Source organism: Aphanomyces astaci, assembly GCF_000520075.1.
Source record: "Aphanomyces astaci strain APO3 unplaced genomic scaffold supercont1.7, whole genome shotgun sequence".
NCBI classification, from domain to species: Eukaryota; Oomycota; class Saprolegniomycetes; order Saprolegniales; family Verrucalvaceae; genus Aphanomyces; species Aphanomyces astaci.
Window position 1 is genome coordinate 596,838 of NW_009798270.1, and position 17,224 is coordinate 614,061.

The 17,224-nt window shown below is 52.2% G+C and overlaps 7 protein-coding genes across 7 annotated transcripts in view; 1 reads left to right on the forward strand and 6 right to left on the reverse strand.

Moving 5' to 3' along the window:
- Positions 1–216: 216 nt before the first annotated feature.
- H257_04135 (CAMK/CAMK1 protein kinase) lies at positions 217–1,845 on the reverse strand. Its single transcript, XM_009828530.1, has 5 exons — positions 1,592–1,845; positions 1,250–1,530; positions 966–1,190; positions 813–917; positions 217–743 (listed from the first exon to the last, which is right to left on the reverse strand). The coding sequence occupies exons 1-5, from the start codon at positions 1,818–1,820 to the stop codon at positions 423–425; spliced, it is 1,161 nt and encodes a 386-aa protein (XP_009826832.1). The 5' UTR covers positions 1,821–1,845; the 3' UTR covers positions 217–422.
- Positions 1,846–3,912: 2,067 nt separating this feature from the next.
- On the reverse strand, positions 3,913–8,510 carry H257_04136 (hypothetical protein). Its single transcript, XM_009828531.1, has one exon. The coding sequence runs from the start codon at positions 5,625–5,627 to the stop codon at positions 4,869–4,871; it is 759 nt and encodes a 252-aa protein (XP_009826833.1). The 5' UTR covers positions 5,628–8,510; the 3' UTR covers positions 3,913–4,868.
- An 86-nt stretch (positions 8,511–8,596) lies between these two features.
- On the reverse strand, positions 8,597–8,976 carry H257_04137 (hypothetical protein). The gene has a single exon (XM_009828532.1). The coding sequence runs from the start codon at positions 8,934–8,936 to the stop codon at positions 8,640–8,642; it is 297 nt and encodes a 98-aa protein (XP_009826834.1). The 5' UTR covers positions 8,937–8,976; the 3' UTR covers positions 8,597–8,639.
- Positions 8,977–9,112: 136 nt separating this feature from the next.
- On the reverse strand, positions 9,113–10,302 carry H257_04138 (hypothetical protein; the record flags this gene model as incomplete). Its single annotated transcript, XM_009828533.1, has 2 exons — positions 9,113–9,997; positions 10,054–10,302. 2 exons carry the CDS (start codon positions 10,300–10,302, stop codon positions 9,113–9,115), a joined length of 1,134 nt encoding a protein of 377 aa, XP_009826835.1.
- A 1,657-nt stretch (positions 10,303–11,959) lies between these two features.
- On the reverse strand, positions 11,960–13,494 carry H257_04139 (hypothetical protein). The gene has a single exon (XM_009828534.1). It carries the CDS (start codon positions 13,478–13,480, stop codon positions 12,080–12,082), a length of 1,401 nt encoding a protein of 466 aa, XP_009826836.1. The 5' UTR covers positions 13,481–13,494; the 3' UTR covers positions 11,960–12,079.
- A 1,834-nt stretch (positions 13,495–15,328) lies between these two features.
- On the forward strand, positions 15,329–16,874 carry H257_04140 (hypothetical protein). The gene has a single exon (XM_009828535.1). The coding sequence runs from the start codon at positions 16,440–16,442 to the stop codon at positions 16,839–16,841; it is 402 nt and encodes a 133-aa protein (XP_009826837.1). The 5' UTR covers positions 15,329–16,439; the 3' UTR covers positions 16,842–16,874.
- Positions 16,875–16,886: 12 nt separating this feature from the next.
- The window catches only part of H257_04141 (hypothetical protein), a gene marked incomplete at both ends in the record, with an annotated part of 3,604 nt that continues 3,266 nt past the window's right edge, over positions 16,887–17,224 (reverse strand). Inside the window, one exon of the mRNA XM_009828536.1 lies at positions 16,887–16,910. Within this exon, the coding sequence (XP_009826838.1) occupies positions 16,887–16,910 (24 nt within the window). The remainder of the gene's footprint in view (positions 16,911–17,224) is intronic.

The following is a 17,224-nucleotide window of genomic DNA, read 5'->3' on the forward strand; positions in this document are numbered from 1 at the left end:
ATCAGTATGAAACAAGACAGTCGACCAAACAAAACATCACCTCGCTGAAGTGTCAAGTATTTGTAGTGCCTAGCCAACAGTTGTTCCCTTGTACACATATCAACAGCGGTGGAGCCACGTGGAGTTGTCTTTTGACGAGTAGCTGACACTACCACTAGTATAGCGAATGCACACAGTTCAACATCATCACTCGTGACATTGCTTTAGGTAGTGAAGCCCTTACTTGCCTACTGTACATGTGCCACCCAGTCCCTACTTTATAGCGTTCGCCAGCTCCTCGACTCATATAGCTCCAATAACAGCACCAACGCCAGCACCAAATACTAAACCCATCCGTCGTCCATGCTTTGAATGTTTTCCACCACCGTTCACAACCCGTCGACGACATTGACACTGGGCACGTTAGTATAGGTTGAACGTCCCTAGACTTTTCCTTTCTTGGTTGCGACGAGGCGGCCCGTCTTATTGAGCGCCATCACGGCGTTGATGCCCCGCTTGAACTTGGCTCGGATGGCGCCGGGGTTCTGGAGGTTCGTGCCGACGTGGCGGAGCTGCGGCATCGCGTCCAGCTCGGCCTGCGTCGGGTTGGCGGTGGCGTCCACGAGCCACGGGTGCGCGAGGACGTCGTCGGCGCTGAGCCGGGACTCGACGTCGACGACGAGCATCTTCCGGATAAAGTCCTTGGCCAGGTCTGAGATGTCGTCAAAGTATGGCGACGGGAAATCGTATTCGGCCCGCCGAATCTACCAGTAGGTCGTTGTCTTCAGTGTTGGTTCAACCATGTTTGAAAGGCAAGGGCAGCCAGTTGGTACCTTTTCCATCTCTTGGACCGAGCTTTCGTCGTAAAACGGAGGGAATCCACACAACAAGATGTACGTGATCACCCCCAAGCTCCAAATGTCGCACTTTTGTTCGTACTAACGATGCCATTAGAAACCGACTCGACCACTCATGGGAGTGCGTACCGGACGATGTGCAATCACTTCTGGGGCAAAGTACCCCGGGGTCCCGCACATGGTTTGCATGACGACGCCTTCGGCCGCGATGATGGCGAATCCAAAGTCGGCAATCTTGATGGTGGCGTTGTCTGCGGTGGTCGCATAGAGGAGGTTCTCTGGTTTGAGGTCACGGTGGGCAATGCCTTGGGCATGGCAGTACACGAGGACACTGGCGACCGTTCGCACGACGACCTAATGCATACATTGTGACGAGGATAGGTACGCAGATGGAGACCACGCATGCTGCTTACCTTGGCCTCATTCTCTGTGTAATGGTCCTTGGCTATGATTCGATCAAAGAGTTCGCCGCCCGTGACGAGCTCCATGACGAGGTAGCACATGTCGCCGGCCTCGTTGTCAAACACGTCGATCAGCTTGACGATGTTGGGGTGGTCGAGTTTGAACAAGATGTCCATCTCGCGGTGGATATTGGCCAGATCTTTCTTCTTCAGTGACGCCTTCTTGATGCACTTGACAGCGAACGTCTCGCCCGTGGCCTTGAGCTTGCACTCCTTCACGATGGAAAAGTTGCCTACGTACGTCGTGGAGTCGACCCGTGGAACTATGCATTTATGTGATGATAGATGGCATACCTTCGCCCAATTGCCTTCCCAACGTGTATAACGATTCAAAGGACTGCGTCGCACGGTGTAATGGCGAGCCTGGCGTAGGCACAGCCGACCTGACCGGAGACTTGGCGGGAGATCTGGCTGGAGATAATGGCGGCGTGGCAGACACCAGTTGCGCGCCAGCCTTGGAAGGAGAGGGCGCGGCTTTACGTGCTGGTGATGTCGGCGCGGGCGGTGGCGTTGGGTGCGACATACTAGTGGCAGATCAAAAAAACGTATGTGTGCTGTGTGGTCGTGCACGCTTTTTATTCTGCCGCCACAGTTTCACTTGGGTTGAGTATTGGAATTGACGAAGTTTAAATAAAATCACGCTCCTGTTGTTCTACCAACCTCATCCTTCATGGAGGTCGAACAACTTGCGACGCCATCAGGTGGCCTTCTACATCGTCCATGGCCTCGACCGTGTCTCATGCCTGGTCCATACCCACATACTCACAGGATCATTGAACCTTCTTCGAGCTCCATTAACCAACTTCGACTACAGTAGTGTAGTCCAGCGACCCATCGCGACTCTTGATCCTGTATGGGCGGTTTCATCATTATTGTCGTCGTGTACTGTACTGCAAGTTATGATGACTGAAATAATATCAACATCATCCCAAAGTCTTACTGTATGGCATCACGTGTAATGCACTTGACCAGGCAGAGTACTTGTACCTCATTTTCCGATGAACATGTGCGTCAGTGTGTTTGCCTTGGTCGGCAGTGCCTACATCTCTGACGAACGATTCCTTGTGACTGCCACTGACAGACGCAAAGAATAATGACTAGCTACAGTATACGCTTCTGAATATACCGTTATTGGAGGAGCAGGGTGACCCAGCTATCCCTTTGGCTCTTGAATTAGCGCCAGGAATCGACATGGACATACTGTATCGTCGCAGTGAGTGACTTGTGTTCATTCACCGATTGGCATGCATGACAGGAATCTCGACAAGGTTCTGCGTGGGATGGATTGGCTAGTCGACAATATGCGAGTGGCGGGCGCGAAGTGGCTGCATTGAGGGCGACGACGTTCAACTAATGTTGGTGTCAGCCCAACCGCAACTCGAGTTCAACAGCGCGAAGGAAAATATTACCTAGTATTGGTATTCATTCGATTCCGCGTACTGCGGTTTCATTATGGACCAGAGCAGTTACAAATACTGTAGCTGCTTAAGAGTTACATTTCTGAACCTTTGGCGCTACCAATGTCGTCTCGCACAGAGTCCCAGACGGTAATACACACGAGGCAAACCTCATGGCAGCGCCTGCAAGACGTGTGTGGCTTGGTGTATGTATTGTCGAGTGCGTGTCTGGGAATCTACGCCCTGGTCACGTTCAGGGAATACATGGACAACAACATGTATTGGCCGTCGTTTCGGTCGTCCAGCCTTCAAATCCTCCTGAGTGACCTCCTCAACATGCGCTTGGACACAATATTGGGCGGCTCTGCCACTACTGTCACATTAACAGGCACATTGTGCGCTTCGTTGGACACCACCGCCACCCTAGTAAGCCCGACATATGCACGCAAAATTCTGTACACCGAAGTGTCGGCCGTCGCCCCCGCCATTACCTCCATACGCCAAGTCGACACAATCGACATTGCTGGGATGGCGATTCCGTATTGCTGGGTAGACCTGAATCGGCGGTGGGAACTCGCGTTTACCCGCGCTCGGCAAGCGCGATGTGATGCCACAGAACGACACAACGCCGCCATGTACTTTGAAGCCGTGTACCGCAACGTGGACTTTGTCGAGTGGGTGCACACGTTCTATGGCCCGTTCATGTCAAGCATCGGCGACGCCGTGCAGTCGACCCCCCATGGCGTGCAATGGATGACCTATATGCTCCAACACTCGTGGGTTCCAGTGGACGACGAAGCCACGTACTGGCTCTCGTACAGCTTGACGGCGTTCACGCTGAACTGGAGCAATGGACATCGACCGGGCATCAGCGAAACATTTGGGATTCAGAACGCTGTGGGGGTCGTCCGACATATCCAAATCAAAACCCTTGCGCCGGAAAAGGTTCAAGAAGCCACATGGACGTCATTCTCGATGGCCCCGAGTCTGCTTTTTGGCATGACCGTCTTGGGGGAAAACCAATCGCTCGTGCGTAACCACGCCAATTGGTTTGGGGCATGGGACCGATTGCAAATGACACAATTGATCGCCCAAAACAACTTTGATATCGGAAGGGCCGCCGTGGCCAGTCAGGTAGGCCCTCTCGGGGCTATTGACATGAAGTTTCTCGACGTCCCAACCGCCCTGCGACTGTACGTCGAGTCCTTTGAGGCCCAAGTGAATACGTTGATGCAATCCAACAACCGTTTCCGGCTTGCGTTTGAATCGACGCCCCCCCGGTCTGTATTTCCCACGCCCCAGCAGTGGATAAATTCGGCGCTGTCTTTTACGGGGGGTGCGTTGTTTTGTTTAGGGGGACACCCCACGCTCTTTGCTCAAGAGTCGTTCCGGTTTGACGACCCATGCAATGGCGATGTTGACCAGCGGCTCAGTGTCGTGTGGAGCCCAACCACCAGTCTCTTTGCAGCTACACTCGTGGATGCTGTTGCGTGGAGCCAAGCGGCCAACCTATGCGACAGCTCAGACCCGTGCCACCACCTCTTTGGTGTGTCCAGCATGGTGTTCGATGTGTTGGCACCGTTATCCAACACCAACACGACCCTGATGGTGATTGATCGCACGGCGGCGATGAACATCAGCATCATGCAGTTCGTTTATACGGGTTTCGATGTGCAGATTGCTTCCCAGCCATCCATCCTCGAAGGCGACCCATGGAGTGTGTTTGGTTGGATGATGGTGTACGAGTGGGTCACTGGGTCCCGCGAAGTGGTGGCGTTCCATGGAGACATCGCGACGTTGACCCTGATCTCACGACAGTATTCCCCCGCAGTGTCGACCATCAGCGACAGAAGCATCACGCAGAGCTTTGCGGCGTACCTGTGGTGGGTCGCCTTGTACGTGTCGGTGGTGCTGGGCTTCGTGGCTTTGCTGACTTCTGCGACGTGGGTGCCCTCACAGCATTCGCTCCAGCGGAATTGGTTTGTGTTCAACCGTGTCGCAGGTTCCAACTGGATCGGCCGCCCCTTCCTCGTCGTGCGCGGGATCGTCGCCATGTTGTGCCTAGCCACCGCGCCGGCGTCGCGGTCCTCTTTCGGGGACTTGTCTGTGCTGGTCGACACCCGTCGCAGTGCGTGGATATCGATGATGTTGTCTGGTGAGTCGCTCTGGGTTACCTACGTGCTCAACGAACTCCTGTGCCATGTGACTACTCCGTATACCCGGCTGTATGCCCCAACTAGTTGCTTGCTGGTGTGGACCATGTACGTTTTCGTGGACGTTGCATTTCCCCCGTCGCTAGTTACGACCATGGATCGACAATGCGAAGTCACAGCCATCAGTTCCAACGTTGTGTGTTCCAGTGGCACGCTATCCGTGGGCCACCCATCACGCTTGCTGGTGTTGGGATGCATCCACGTCATGTCGATTGTCGCGACGGCGTCTGTCGTGCGAGCGTGCCACCGCATCCCTGTGGCGTCGTACTCCCCCACGCTCCTCTTACCGGGGGCGGTGATGGCATTCATGAACGAAGCGGGGGGATGCCTTGGCTTTTGGAGCTTGGACAGCGCCAGTCTCGCCATGTGCGGCATCCTGCGATTCTCGTGGCGGAGCGAAGTGTATCTATTCGACATCAACCTGTGGTTGCTCATGCAAACAGACCAGTTCGAGTTCAAACGGTGCGACCCTGTGCTACGCTTTCCCCATGCGTTTGAGCGCCTCGTGATCGCGTGTCGGTCGGGCGTCGCGTCCACCAGAACGTCTGCAAAAGTGCAGTCGGCAACGATGATCAAGATCTTCAAACTGCCGCATTCCATTCGCAGATCCCTTGGCAACCCGTCGAAAAGCACACAATTGCGCAAGCCAGCGCGGCTGACCATGGCGTTCCCTACGCACAGTCCGTTCGTGGACGTACTTCTGATTGAAAACAACAGCATTCACAAAACCATCAAGGCCAAACTGCTGGCGGTAGTGGTGCTGCTTTACGTTTTGTGTACGCTTGTTGGGAGCATCGTGTATGCCATGGAAACCGCGGCGGCGATCCTTGGCAATGATTTTTACTGGGCCGAATTCAGTACAGCGCACACCCACGTGTTTCTGGCCAATGTGATCAACCTGCACGCATTAAATACGCGGTCTGGTGTGTTGCTTCTAAACTCCGCGACGCTGGTGGCGTCAACTAGTCCCAACAACGGTTCGGCCGTCAACTCGATGATTGTATTTAGCGATACCCTCGGGCATCGAGAACTGTACGAGACGCAACCCCTGGACAAAGTGATCGGAAACCTTCGGCTCATGGACCCGTGTGCGATGCCGTACATGTTTACGCAATACTGCTGGGTGGACTTTGGCATGCAATGGGAGATGGCGGCGACGTCGGCGCGACAAGCGCGGTGCCAACAACGTATGAGATCCAACGGAGCCGTGTACATGGAAGGTGTGTTGAGGAATTTTCGATCGTGGAGTGAATGGGAAACCTGTTGGGGGAGTGCTTTCCACGTGGGGGTGGGGCTCACGCTGGTGCAGACGCTGATTGGCCGGACTTGGCTGGCCAGCACCAAACTCGCTTCGTCGTTGATGGGGGAAGTGGCGACGGAAGTGGCGTACTGGAGAAACACCCATAACATCACGGAATTTGTGCTGCAGTGGCAATCCATGCGCTCTGTGGGCATGTCAGACGTGGTTCGAATCAAGAACGCACTGGGGTTTGAGTACCCCATCACTCTGAATTCTAAACTGACAAAGTTCACGCCAGCGCAGCCCACCTCCGTCAAAATGTACTGGGGGTTTGCAGGGGACCTATGGGCCATATCAAGTAACGTCACCCAAGTCACTGGCCTCAGCCTCGTTCGCTCGAGTTCAGAGTTTGCATTTGCCAACGTTACCCGGGAAATGCTGCTCGCGGACAACTACACATTTCAGACGCCATACATCAGCGGACTGGCTCAGTTCACGACATCCGTGGGGCCATTCGGAGTTGTGGACATGGTTTACGTGGCGTGCCCGCACGAATTGAGCCGCGCGTCGATTGCTCTGGTGGACGCGTTATCGACGCTCATCTACAACGACGAAACCGCCCATAGTGACTTTGATGCCGTTCCCCACAAGAACTACATCACAATGTTCCCCTTTCAATGGCTTGGGGGAGCTATCCGCGTCACGGGGGGCGACCTCATGTGCGGCAACGACAACCCGACAATGCTGGCCCTGACCCCCCAAGAAACGCAATTGTATACGGGGTTCAGCACGTCGAAGCCTTGCGAGACGTCCAGCGTCGAGGAATTTGCGCCGGATGAGTACCTTGCCCTGTTTGCATTGTTGGCCTTTGATGCCAACCACCATCTTGCACCGGCCGACTTGGTGGACTTTTGCACAATGGACACGTATGCCGAAAGCGACTGCGCCAGCTCGTACGCCGAGACGTTTCGCTTTTCCGCCAAGTACAACGCCACGTTCTTCCCACTGCAAGCAGCCATGACGAAAGCGTACGAGGCCGTGCGTCCCCTACGCGTTGACTTTCTTCAATTCATTGTCAACACGACCGAGCCGTCGTTGTTTCGACTCGAGTTGCTCGATGAAACACACAGCGATCGTGCGTGGCTATTCGTTAGCTGGTGCTACTTGTACGACTGGGTAGTAGGACAACGAGAAGTCGTGTCATTTCAAGGCGATGTTGGTACGATCACGACCGTGTCTGCATCGTACACTGCGCAGTCGTTCCTTCCAAAGCCCTCGGAAGTGCCCACGGACCTGTCGCTCGTGCTGTGGACGTGTGTCCAGTACATGACCGTGCTCATCTGCGTGCTGGCGTTTTTCGTGTTTGCGTACGCCGTCGCGGCGCGGGGCAACGTCGAAGAAGCCAACATCTTCCGCATGAGCCGCCTCGTGGGGCTCGTGTGGGCGGGTCGGCCGTTTCTGTTTGCGCGCAGCATTTCCGCCATGCTGTACTTGAATACGGCTACGCTACTGCTGGAAGACCGGGGGGGGTCCTCGGTTTTGAGTCGGTCCCCCAATTGTGGTACAATATGATGCTGGCGTCGGTGGAGCTGCAGTGGTTTGTGTTTGTCCTGAACGACGCCTTCAGTTGCGTCACGCAGCACTACACGTCGTTCTACGCTGGCAAGAGCGCGTGGGTGGCGTCGTTCGCCGTGTGGGTTTGGATGCAACTGAGACCAAACGTCGTCGACGCCCAGCTCGACCGCGTGTGCGCCGCCGTCAACATGGACTATGCCCTACATTGTGACAGCGGCGTCGTGGAGATCGGGCGGGTCTCGTACGTGTTTAGCTCCATGGGCATCTGCTTGGCCAGTGTCGTGGGGACGTTCGTGGTCGAAAAGTACATCCGCCAGACTGACACCGCGTTGGACATCCCGTCGCTACTGCTGTCGTCGCAGGCCAAGTACGTGCTCAACCTGTCGGGGTGGATCTGGTGCGGCACGTATTACATGGACAAGTCCACGGCGCTCATGGCGGGAGTCATCTCTTTGGAATGGAACCACAAGTTGTACATGTTTGACATCAAAAAGTGGCGGCACTTTGTCGTGTGTCGGTCTGCCCTCAACGACGCCGCTCCCGACAAGTTTCGGCACGCGATTCCGATCTTGGAGTAGTGAGTGCGGACGGTCATACAGTAGTCTCAACCAACCACCGACGACGATATTGTCCAGTCAAGTACATATCTACACCGTCTGGAAGAGTCGACATGCAGCACAGCATTGGGAACTTTCTATGGCATAAGAAAGAGGATTAATCGACTGACAGTGCGAATGCATGCATTTGCACCGAGGATAATGTCCATGATAACATGTCGACCAACCAGCGCTCCAGCCTTAGAATACTTGCAAGTTGTACAAGTAACGTTAGCCGCAACTACAGCTACTTGCCACCACCAGTTGCCCCATGTACATCCTACTAACGTGAATCCTTTATTATTCGTCGAGATTATTTCATCACACAAGGCGGTCACTTGACGCTTTTTTGCTGGCAGCTCCCATGTCCACATACGCGTCGCTGGCCTCATCGTCCGACTTGTTCCAGCAGTTGCGAATGTACCCGCGAGTTTGACAGTAGGCAAGCGATGCTAGCAGCACACAAATCCCAACAAAGATCACGGTGATGTACGTGTGCACCATTGTCCATCCCCATGGGTCTGTTGGGTGGTTGGGGTCCAGTGCTGTAGCTTCGTTCAACGCCATAGAAACCAGCACCAGCATCGAATACACCGCGTGCCATGAACAGCATGACATGTGTGTTTTGGAGAAATGCTGTCAATGCACTATGTACAATGTTTCGAAGCTAAACCGACGCGAACATTGTGGATGAAACGGCGAGCGTTTCATTGATATTGGATAGTACAATCGTGAGTACTAGTTGTGTACTAGATTTCATACATGTAATGACTGCATACCGTCTTTGTGATACTCTACCGACGACGCGGTTGGGTTCCATCATTGAACGGGGTGTGCGAAGAGCGACCGCGATCGCCACGCTGGTCGCTGCGATGATTCGAGTTGTCAAAGCCATTTCTCGCGTCGTTTGTCAGCAACGGCGGACTGTCTGGTTCTTCGACCACATCTTGCGCGAGTCCCCACAAAATGATGGAAATCCGCCCTTTGCCGCTAAAGTGCTCGTTTGCCAGCGCATTCACGCCGTGCTTCCAATTAATGTTGACGTCCCGGCCAAACGCAAACAGCATGCCATTCGTCTGTGGAAAGTAAATGCGCGACCCGTTCTTGGCATGCAGGAACGACAACTCGCGCTCCGAACCAAATGACACACCGACCGTGATATTTTGATTGCGCGCGCGATGCGGGTTGTACGCGGCGCTGTCGTGATGGAACGGCTTCCAGTCCGAACTGTCGCGGTACCAGTTGAAGCGCGTGCCTTGGGACCCTTGTTTCATATTGAAGTACTCGCCCGTCCGCTTCAACACGTCCTCGTACGTGGGGCACCCTGTGGGGTTTTGCGAGATCAAGTGGCACCCTTCCGCCCAGGGAATCCACTCCGACTTGGACTGCCCCGCCGACTGAATCGATCGCATTTCTTCGATCAACTTGTAGTAAATGGACCAATCGTCCTCGGCACAGAAGAAGTCGGGGACCACGACCACGTCGTCGTGCTTCAACACTTTGTCAAACACGCGCTTCTTGGGACCGACGACAACTCGCATCGACGGACGAACCAACGTCGACGCAGGATCAAACGACTCGGTGTTGCGACCCGTATTCCCTTTAAGCGCCTTGATCGTACATGGAAGCACCGTGCCCACTCGCGGGTCGTCGTTGACGGCGGGCAAGTTCGGGTCACCCTTTCCATCGCCGCGATGCGGCTCTGCTCGCCGTGCATTCTTGTTCCGAGGACTACGAGAGTCTTCGTGTCGGCTTGCTTCATCACGTCCCGATGTACGTCCGGCATCACGGTCAGAGTCTTGTCGGTTACTCGAACGTTGATCCCTGGGAGGGCCACTCGAGTCGCGCTCACGACGACGTTGCTCCCCATGCTGGCTATCTTCCTCGCGACGTCCGTGCCTGTTCCTCGAGCGACTTCGAGGTCGCTGCTGCGATCCACGCCTAGGACTCCTGGACCGATGGCGCTTGCTTTCAAGGGCGCCATTTAACAGCTCGTCCTTGCTTCGCGGTGGCGCCATTTCAGGAAATCGCCAAATGAAAAAAGGCGCGCGTCCCGAGTGTCCGGATGTTATCAATATTATCCGTAAAATCCGAAAACAACTTGCATCCACGTGGGATCGAACTCGGGACGAATTGACATGACTGGTACAACTAACATTTGGTGAACATCAGGAACCCCTTCGGGGGTCATCCGTAAAAATTGGAACGATACAGAGAAGATTAGCATGGCCCCTGCGCAAGGATGACACGCATAAATCGAGAAGTATCGCACTTTTTTTGGTGCAGCTTGCCTTATTTATGACTCATTAGAAGATTAGGCATGTAGTCGTCGCTCTGTCCAATGATTCAAAGCTATGCCATACCTACAACACTTGATCTGTACCAACGTTAGTACTGGACGTGGAAAGCAAGGGCGCTCTACAACTACACACGTTGTATAGTACAGTAACGTTACTCCCATTTCACATCCTAATACTCATAAATTATGATGCGAACAACAGGCATTGGCGACTGCGGAGGAATCGGTGCCATTGTGAGTCCAACATGGAATCGTTGATCATGTTTTGGGACGAGTACTGTACATTTCTTCGCTCTTCTAAGTTCTTCACTCCCAGCAATGGCTGTATCCAGTACACGGATCGTTAAGGACATGAAAGCGATGCTGGTTCCGTCCCCCTGTACGAATAATCACAGTTGCCATCATAGCGCTAGGTGGTCGGGTACATTGATTAACTGTATGGGTTTAGAGTTTTCAAGGTTCCGCTTGGAGCTGTACTGGGTTTTTTATCCGATTTCACTGACACTTGTAAAGTACTGACGAGGTAACTACACCTTTTTTCTATTGACTTGGGACTTTTTTCAACGTTGTTGGCTTGGCGCTCATTCGAAAGGGCGATGTGTCCATTCATTTGGCCTTGTGGCCAATAGAATTGACACGTCGTGCCGCAATACCCTTTGAAATGTACCATGCTACCAATGGAAAAGGCTCCACTACCCAACAATGTGCCAAGTAGCATTTCGAATCTGCCGTGCTTGAAGTTGAGTTTATTCTAGAAGGTTGCAGTCGGGCGATCTTCGCGCCCATTTTTTTCACTTTTCAAAATCGCATTCCGTGCAACAATGGAGAGCGCTGCACCACAGACACCAGTACGAGGTCATCGCTCACGATACACTAGCCATGTTCATAGCCACGCACGAAATACAAGCGCATCCCCTCGTCTGGAGTACTTCTACGGTCGTGCGGACCGAATGGAAGACATGGACGTCGACATGTAGCTGTTTGCTGCAAGTTTCGATGATTTTATCTGCTTTTTTCATGTCGTCGCGTATTTGATAATAAAATTTCATATTCGATCCAACTCAACTTCAAGCACGGCAGATTCGAAATGCTACTTGGCACATTGTTGGGTAGTGGAGCCTTTTCCATTGGTAGCATGGTACATTTCAAAGGGTGTTGCGGCACTATGTGTCAATTCTATTGGCCACAAGGCCAAATGAATGGACACATCGCCCTTTCGAATGAGCGCCAAGCCAACAACGTTGAAAAAAGTCCCAAGTCAATAGAAAAATGGTGTAGTTGCAACACACCACGGACGTATAAATGACCTCGCCGTGCTACGCTTTCATGACACATCGATTTCGCGGTGATATCGTACACACACGACTCAACCACAAACAACGTGGTAGAATTACAGTGAACCCCTAACCAAACTTACTAACACCCTTGACACGAACATGCACGCACGACTTGGTTGTTCGCGTCAATCGAGGCTACAATCGGTACTCGAATTCGTGTGCAGGGCGACGACGTGTGTACAGGGCAGCTGGTCCACCATCTCCCTCAACGCTTGGTCGTGGTCCCACGTGTTGTTTCTCAAGTCCAGCGTGGTTGGCACAGGTCGTGACCCGAGCGTTCGAACCAACATGGCCGCGCCAGTCGATGAAATGCAATTGCTCTGAAGTTGAAGTGTCGACAGAGTGGCGGATTGGGACAGCCCGTGGGCCAAATCCGTGGCGCCGACGGACGAGATGAGGTTCATCGACAGGTCCAGGTCCACCACGCACGACAGCGGGAGCGCGACGGCGAGCGCAGCGCAGCCGCGGTCGCCAGTTTGAGTGAGCATGAGTTTGAGTGTTTCGATCTTGGTGTGTGGAAGGACGCTGGCAAGGGCGTCGATGCCAGTGTACTCGAGCGGGTTGCCAGTCAAGTCCAGTTCTGTGACCGACGACAGATGCAATCCTTGCGAAAGCGCTTTCATGTCGGCAGGTCCGAGGTCGCACCCTTGCAAGACGAGCGAATGGACGTGCACTGGCGATGCGAAGGTGAAGTCGTCCAGATGGGGCAGCGGCACCGAGTGGAGGCCGAGTGCCCACAATGACTGGTTGGACCATAGAGCAGTGTAAAACTGGGCCATGATGGTCTCAGGAACGTGCCACGCACTCCATCCTTCGAGGTACAGGTTGTGCACGGGCTGGCTTTGAAGCCAGTGGGTCAGACTCTGAATGTCCGTGGGGGTCAAAGATACGCCGCTGTCTGTTTGCAGCGCCTGGGCCTGCAAGCTGAGATCGACAAGGGACGATGTCGCAACATAGCGCAATAGGGGCTCGATCATGGAAGGTGGTAATCTCAGGTCCAGGCAGTGCAACGACGGCATGGAAGGCATCGATGACACCAGCGCCGCAATGTGGCGGTGATCGGGATCACTGGCTCGTTCCCACCGCAGCTCCGAGATCGGCAGGCGGGACAATTGAGCGTACCATTCCTCGACTGGTTCCAGAATGTGATCGGCATCAGTGGTTGTGAGACGAATGGTGAAGGCGCATGTTGACGAGACACAGTGCTGCAGCAACCCGACATCAAACGTCTCGTGGAAGTGAATCACGGAAAACACATGCGCCATGGCCTGGATTGACGCCAGATTTGACGACGTCAAGCTGTGGACGTGCAGCTCGGGCCACAGGTCGTCGAGGTCGGGCTGTTCTTGGCTGAGGTGCCACAGGTACCATAAGTTTCCCAGCAGCAGTGGCACCTTATGAAAAGCCTCGAGGTAGCAGAAGAAGTTCGCAGTCTCCGGGACATACAGTGCGATGCGCTGGATTAGCTCCGGGGGAAGCTGCGGCACGCCGCCGTCGTCATACAGCCGCCGTCGGCGCCGTGGCATGTTGGCGAATGACCTGGGCCAATGAAAAGTTTCACAATCCAATTCAAGTGGAATGATTGGCCATATTAATTGGGTTCGTTGTGATATGAGTGACATGTGCTTTTCACCTTTTTTGGCAATTCCAGGGTTTTATCCATTGTTTTTAAAAGTACTACTAACATAGTAGTATCAGAATACAATAACGATACTATTTCTATGGGCCTTTTGGGATACCAGGGTCATACAAACTGTAATATAAATATGAAATATTCCGAATTTGGCATTTTCGAAACTACCGGTAGTCGTAGGAAGAAAGACCATGATCTTATCTTCAATTTGCACTGATTTACTCCAATTTTGAGTAAAAAATGCATGAAATTCGATGGAGAAGTTCCTGCTTTAGGCAAGTCGCTTGATGAATTTATGAACCGTGGCCATCCAATAAACGATGTGTTCAAGGTAATTATAGCCAATCAGTGAAGCCGGATCAGAATTTTAGTAGATACTAGGCACCTACTAACTTTTTGCGTGTTGATTTCCATCGACACATCTTCCGCTCACCATGGCTATTCATCACGTCAATGCAACCCATTTCAAGTGTATTCTAAAGAAATATTTTTGGAAAGAGACGTTGAAATTGCTTCAGGTGGGTGCGGGAAATGACCAAAACATCGAGCCAGCATACCAAGCAGCTCGATCGCACTAGGTCTTATCATACCTGATAGACACACTAGGGGCTGCGGACTTTCGATTGGCCTTTCGACAAGGCGCAACGACCTGGAACGCATGGTGTAGTAGCTTCAGCTCAAAACTGTTCGGTATTTTAATGGACTTGACATTGAATTGTGAGAAAATTTAACTGTAAAACCAATTAACATAATAATACAGAACAATGCTTCAAATATGACTTATTATGACGATTGCAACCACGCTATATTTGAAGTTTTCGCCAAAATGCGTCTTTAATGTGCTGCTTCGTGGCTCAGAGATCACCGATCAACGCAAGAACATGGTAGCATGTACAGCAGCATTGATACTACGTAATAAAGCGGCATGGACGGTGTTACGATGCTTATTGTGGGATATAATCACACCCAAAGTAAGCTATTTTTCAGTTTTTTGGCATGTTTGAGGTCACATCACGCGTGCTAAATAAGTGCAATCGCCACACATCACGTCTCGTTATATAGCCCGCAGTCATTTCATCAGTTTTCAAATTAATTATATCACACCCAGACAAGTCGTTGCTGAGCAATTCAACGACAAAGTTATGTACTTTCTCGATAGTTAACATTGTCATAAATTATGACAAACATTGATATTAACTTACTAGTTTGTTAACTTGATGCTATATTTCGATGTTATCTTCTTAAATTACGACATACTTATTTAAAAATACGTAGCGGTATTCTCGTGGACTCGTGGAATGTAGTGGGTACTTTTCCAAAAAGCATCGTAAAACTGGCGGCCAAAATTTGAAGTCCATACATACTACGTATACGTTTTAAACAGCGGAATAGAATACAAAATCAACTCGACTCCTTCGTCTAGACATACGTTTATCCTCGCTTATGTCGCCAACGATGGCTACGTTCGTCATTTTCCTCGACTGAAATAAACTAACAGTTAACGTTATATTGTGCTTTCGAGTGAAATTTCGTGTTGTGGCGTGGTTTCTCGTTGGTATTTAAATCGATTTGATTGGCTACTTCAGATGAGCTCAAAATTACTAGCCAATCAAAACCTTCTCAATGAAATTCAACCAATCAGATCGTTTGTGGATCGGTTTGCTCGGCGCGATTCGACTGCACCCTCCCCAAATTTGTATCAAATCGACAATACATAGGGTTGTTTTATTTTGCTGAAATGCAGAACTTGAGTAGTACTCTACATTACACGGAGGATAACTCCGACGAAGCATGGAACTTTGAACGATGCTGAATTATACTGGGGATTTCAGTGCCAAAACCAGCTACCACATTGGGTTGAAGTCCGACACGCATGAAAAGACAGCGTCGGGGGGAAGTTGCTCCGACGCCATCGCGTTCAAAGAGTCTTGGTCCGCGTCGTCGATGGGGTTGTGGTCCAAGTCAATCACAAGGGGGGCTTGATCACCATCTTGCTGTCGCTGTTCCAGGGAATGAAGAAAGTTCGCCGCCCCAGAAATGGAGATATCATTGCGGCGCATCGACAGCGACCGCAATCGCGGAGTCATTCGCATAACATACCCGAGAAAGAGCACACCACCGTCGTCAATGTCATTCGAGTCAACAGACAGTTCCGTGACAACTGTGTCTCCTAAGAAGTGGGCCAAAAAACTGCAGCCGAGGGACCCCATACCCACGTTGTTCAGCAAGAGTGTGGTGACAACAGACATGCGAAGACTGACGGCAGCTAAAGCGTGAGTTCCACCCGGTCCAATTTGCGGATTGTCCGACAAATTCAACCACGTGACGGTGGAGTTACGCAGGGCAATAGCCAACGCCCTGACGTCTTCGCTACCGAGATCGCATCGTGTCAAACTGAGTTGCCGTAATGCTAATGGCACCGAGCACTCAAAGTTTTCCAAGCGGGGAAGGGGCTGGTTGTGGGCAGAAAGCGATCGAAGAGTTGGACACGTCCATAACGCACGGTAGAAGTGGGAAAGGACCTTGGGGTTGGATGGAAGTATCCAATTGCTCAGGCCAAATCTGGTCACGGGTTGGGTGGCTAGCCAGTGGGTGAGGGACGAGAGTCCTTGTGGGGACATGGTGGTCGGGTGGTTTGACGGCTCGGACGTCACAGGATCAAGAGTCGACACGTCTTGAAGACACAGCTGTGTGAGCTTGGAGTCGCGGATGAATGCCAGTAGATTATCGGGGGATGACACGCAGGCATGGCTCAGGTCGAGGGATGTTAGGTAGGTCATCAGTGGCAGCACCTCTAGCAGATGGTTCATCGATTGAGGACGCCCGACAAGTCGACCTTGTAGCCATGTCAGATGGCCAATGGGGAGAGTTGCAAGCTGGCGGTACCAAGCCTGAAGCGGCACGTCGACTTCGTTGGCCAGAGGGCACGTGTAGAGGGCCAGCACGTTCGTGGTGGCAACACAGCCACGCAGGATGTCCAAGTCGAAGACAGCGTGGACGTGTATTCGTTGAAAGTACGATCGGTCGGGCTGGAGGCTCGCAACCCTGAACGCGCTCACTTGATCGAGATGCAATTCCGGCCACAGCATGTGGAACGGCGCGTGGAAGGACGCCGTCCACAGATGCTGAAGGTGCCCCAGAGATGTCGATGTGCCTTGGAATGCATCCAGGTAGTTGAAGAAGTCTACTGCGTCTGGTATGAACAACGCGACGCGCTGAACCGCATCCGGCGGAAGCGTGATGCCATGTGCTGAGGCGGTCGTCACCTTGGCCTTCTTCATCGTGATCCGGAAAAATCCTCAATCCTGGTTGGCCAGCGTACACTATTTCAATACAGGTTGAAACGCTGTAAATAATGTTATCACGTGAATTGTCGATTTGATACAAATTTGGGGAGGCGGTGCAATCGAATCGCGCCGACCAAACCGATCCACAATCGATCTGATTGGTTGAATTTCAATGAGAAGGTTTTGATTGGCTAATAATTTTGAGGTCATCTGAGGTAGCCAATCAAATCGATTTAAATTCCAACGAGAAACCACGTCACAACACGAAATTTCACTTGAAAGCACAATATACAACCCATGATATTTTGTACCAATGGATGGCTTCGGAAACCGGCACAAACTATAAATAG

Excerpts from the sequence above, each read along its gene's own strand:
- H257_04135 (XM_009828530.1), bottom strand. The coding sequence starts at position 1,820 with ATGTCGCACCCAACGCCACCGCCCGCGCCGACATCACCAGCACGTAAA. Across the intron at positions 1,531-1,591 it reads GGGAAGGCAATTGGGCGAAG|GCAACTTTTCCATCGTGAAG; the intron begins GTATGCCATCTA and ends CGACGTACGTAG. Across the intron at positions 918-965 it reads AAGTGATTGCACATCGTCCG|TACGAACAAAAGTGCGACAT; the intron begins GTACGCACTCCC and ends TGGCATCGTTAG.
- H257_04136 (XM_009828531.1), bottom strand. The coding sequence starts at position 5,627 with ATGCTGTTGTTTTCAATCAGAAGTACGTCCACGAACGGACTGTGCGTA.
- H257_04137 (XM_009828532.1), bottom strand. The coding sequence starts at position 8,936 with ATGTCATGCTGTTCATGGCACGCGGTGTATTCGATGCTGGTGCTGGTT.
- H257_04139 (XM_009828534.1), bottom strand. The coding sequence starts at position 13,480 with ATGCCACGGCGCCGACGGCGGCTGTATGACGACGGCGGCGTGCCGCAG.
- H257_04140 (XM_009828535.1), top strand. The coding sequence starts at position 16,440 with ATGGCCAATGGGGAGAGTTGCAAGCTGGCGGTACCAAGCCTGAAGCGG.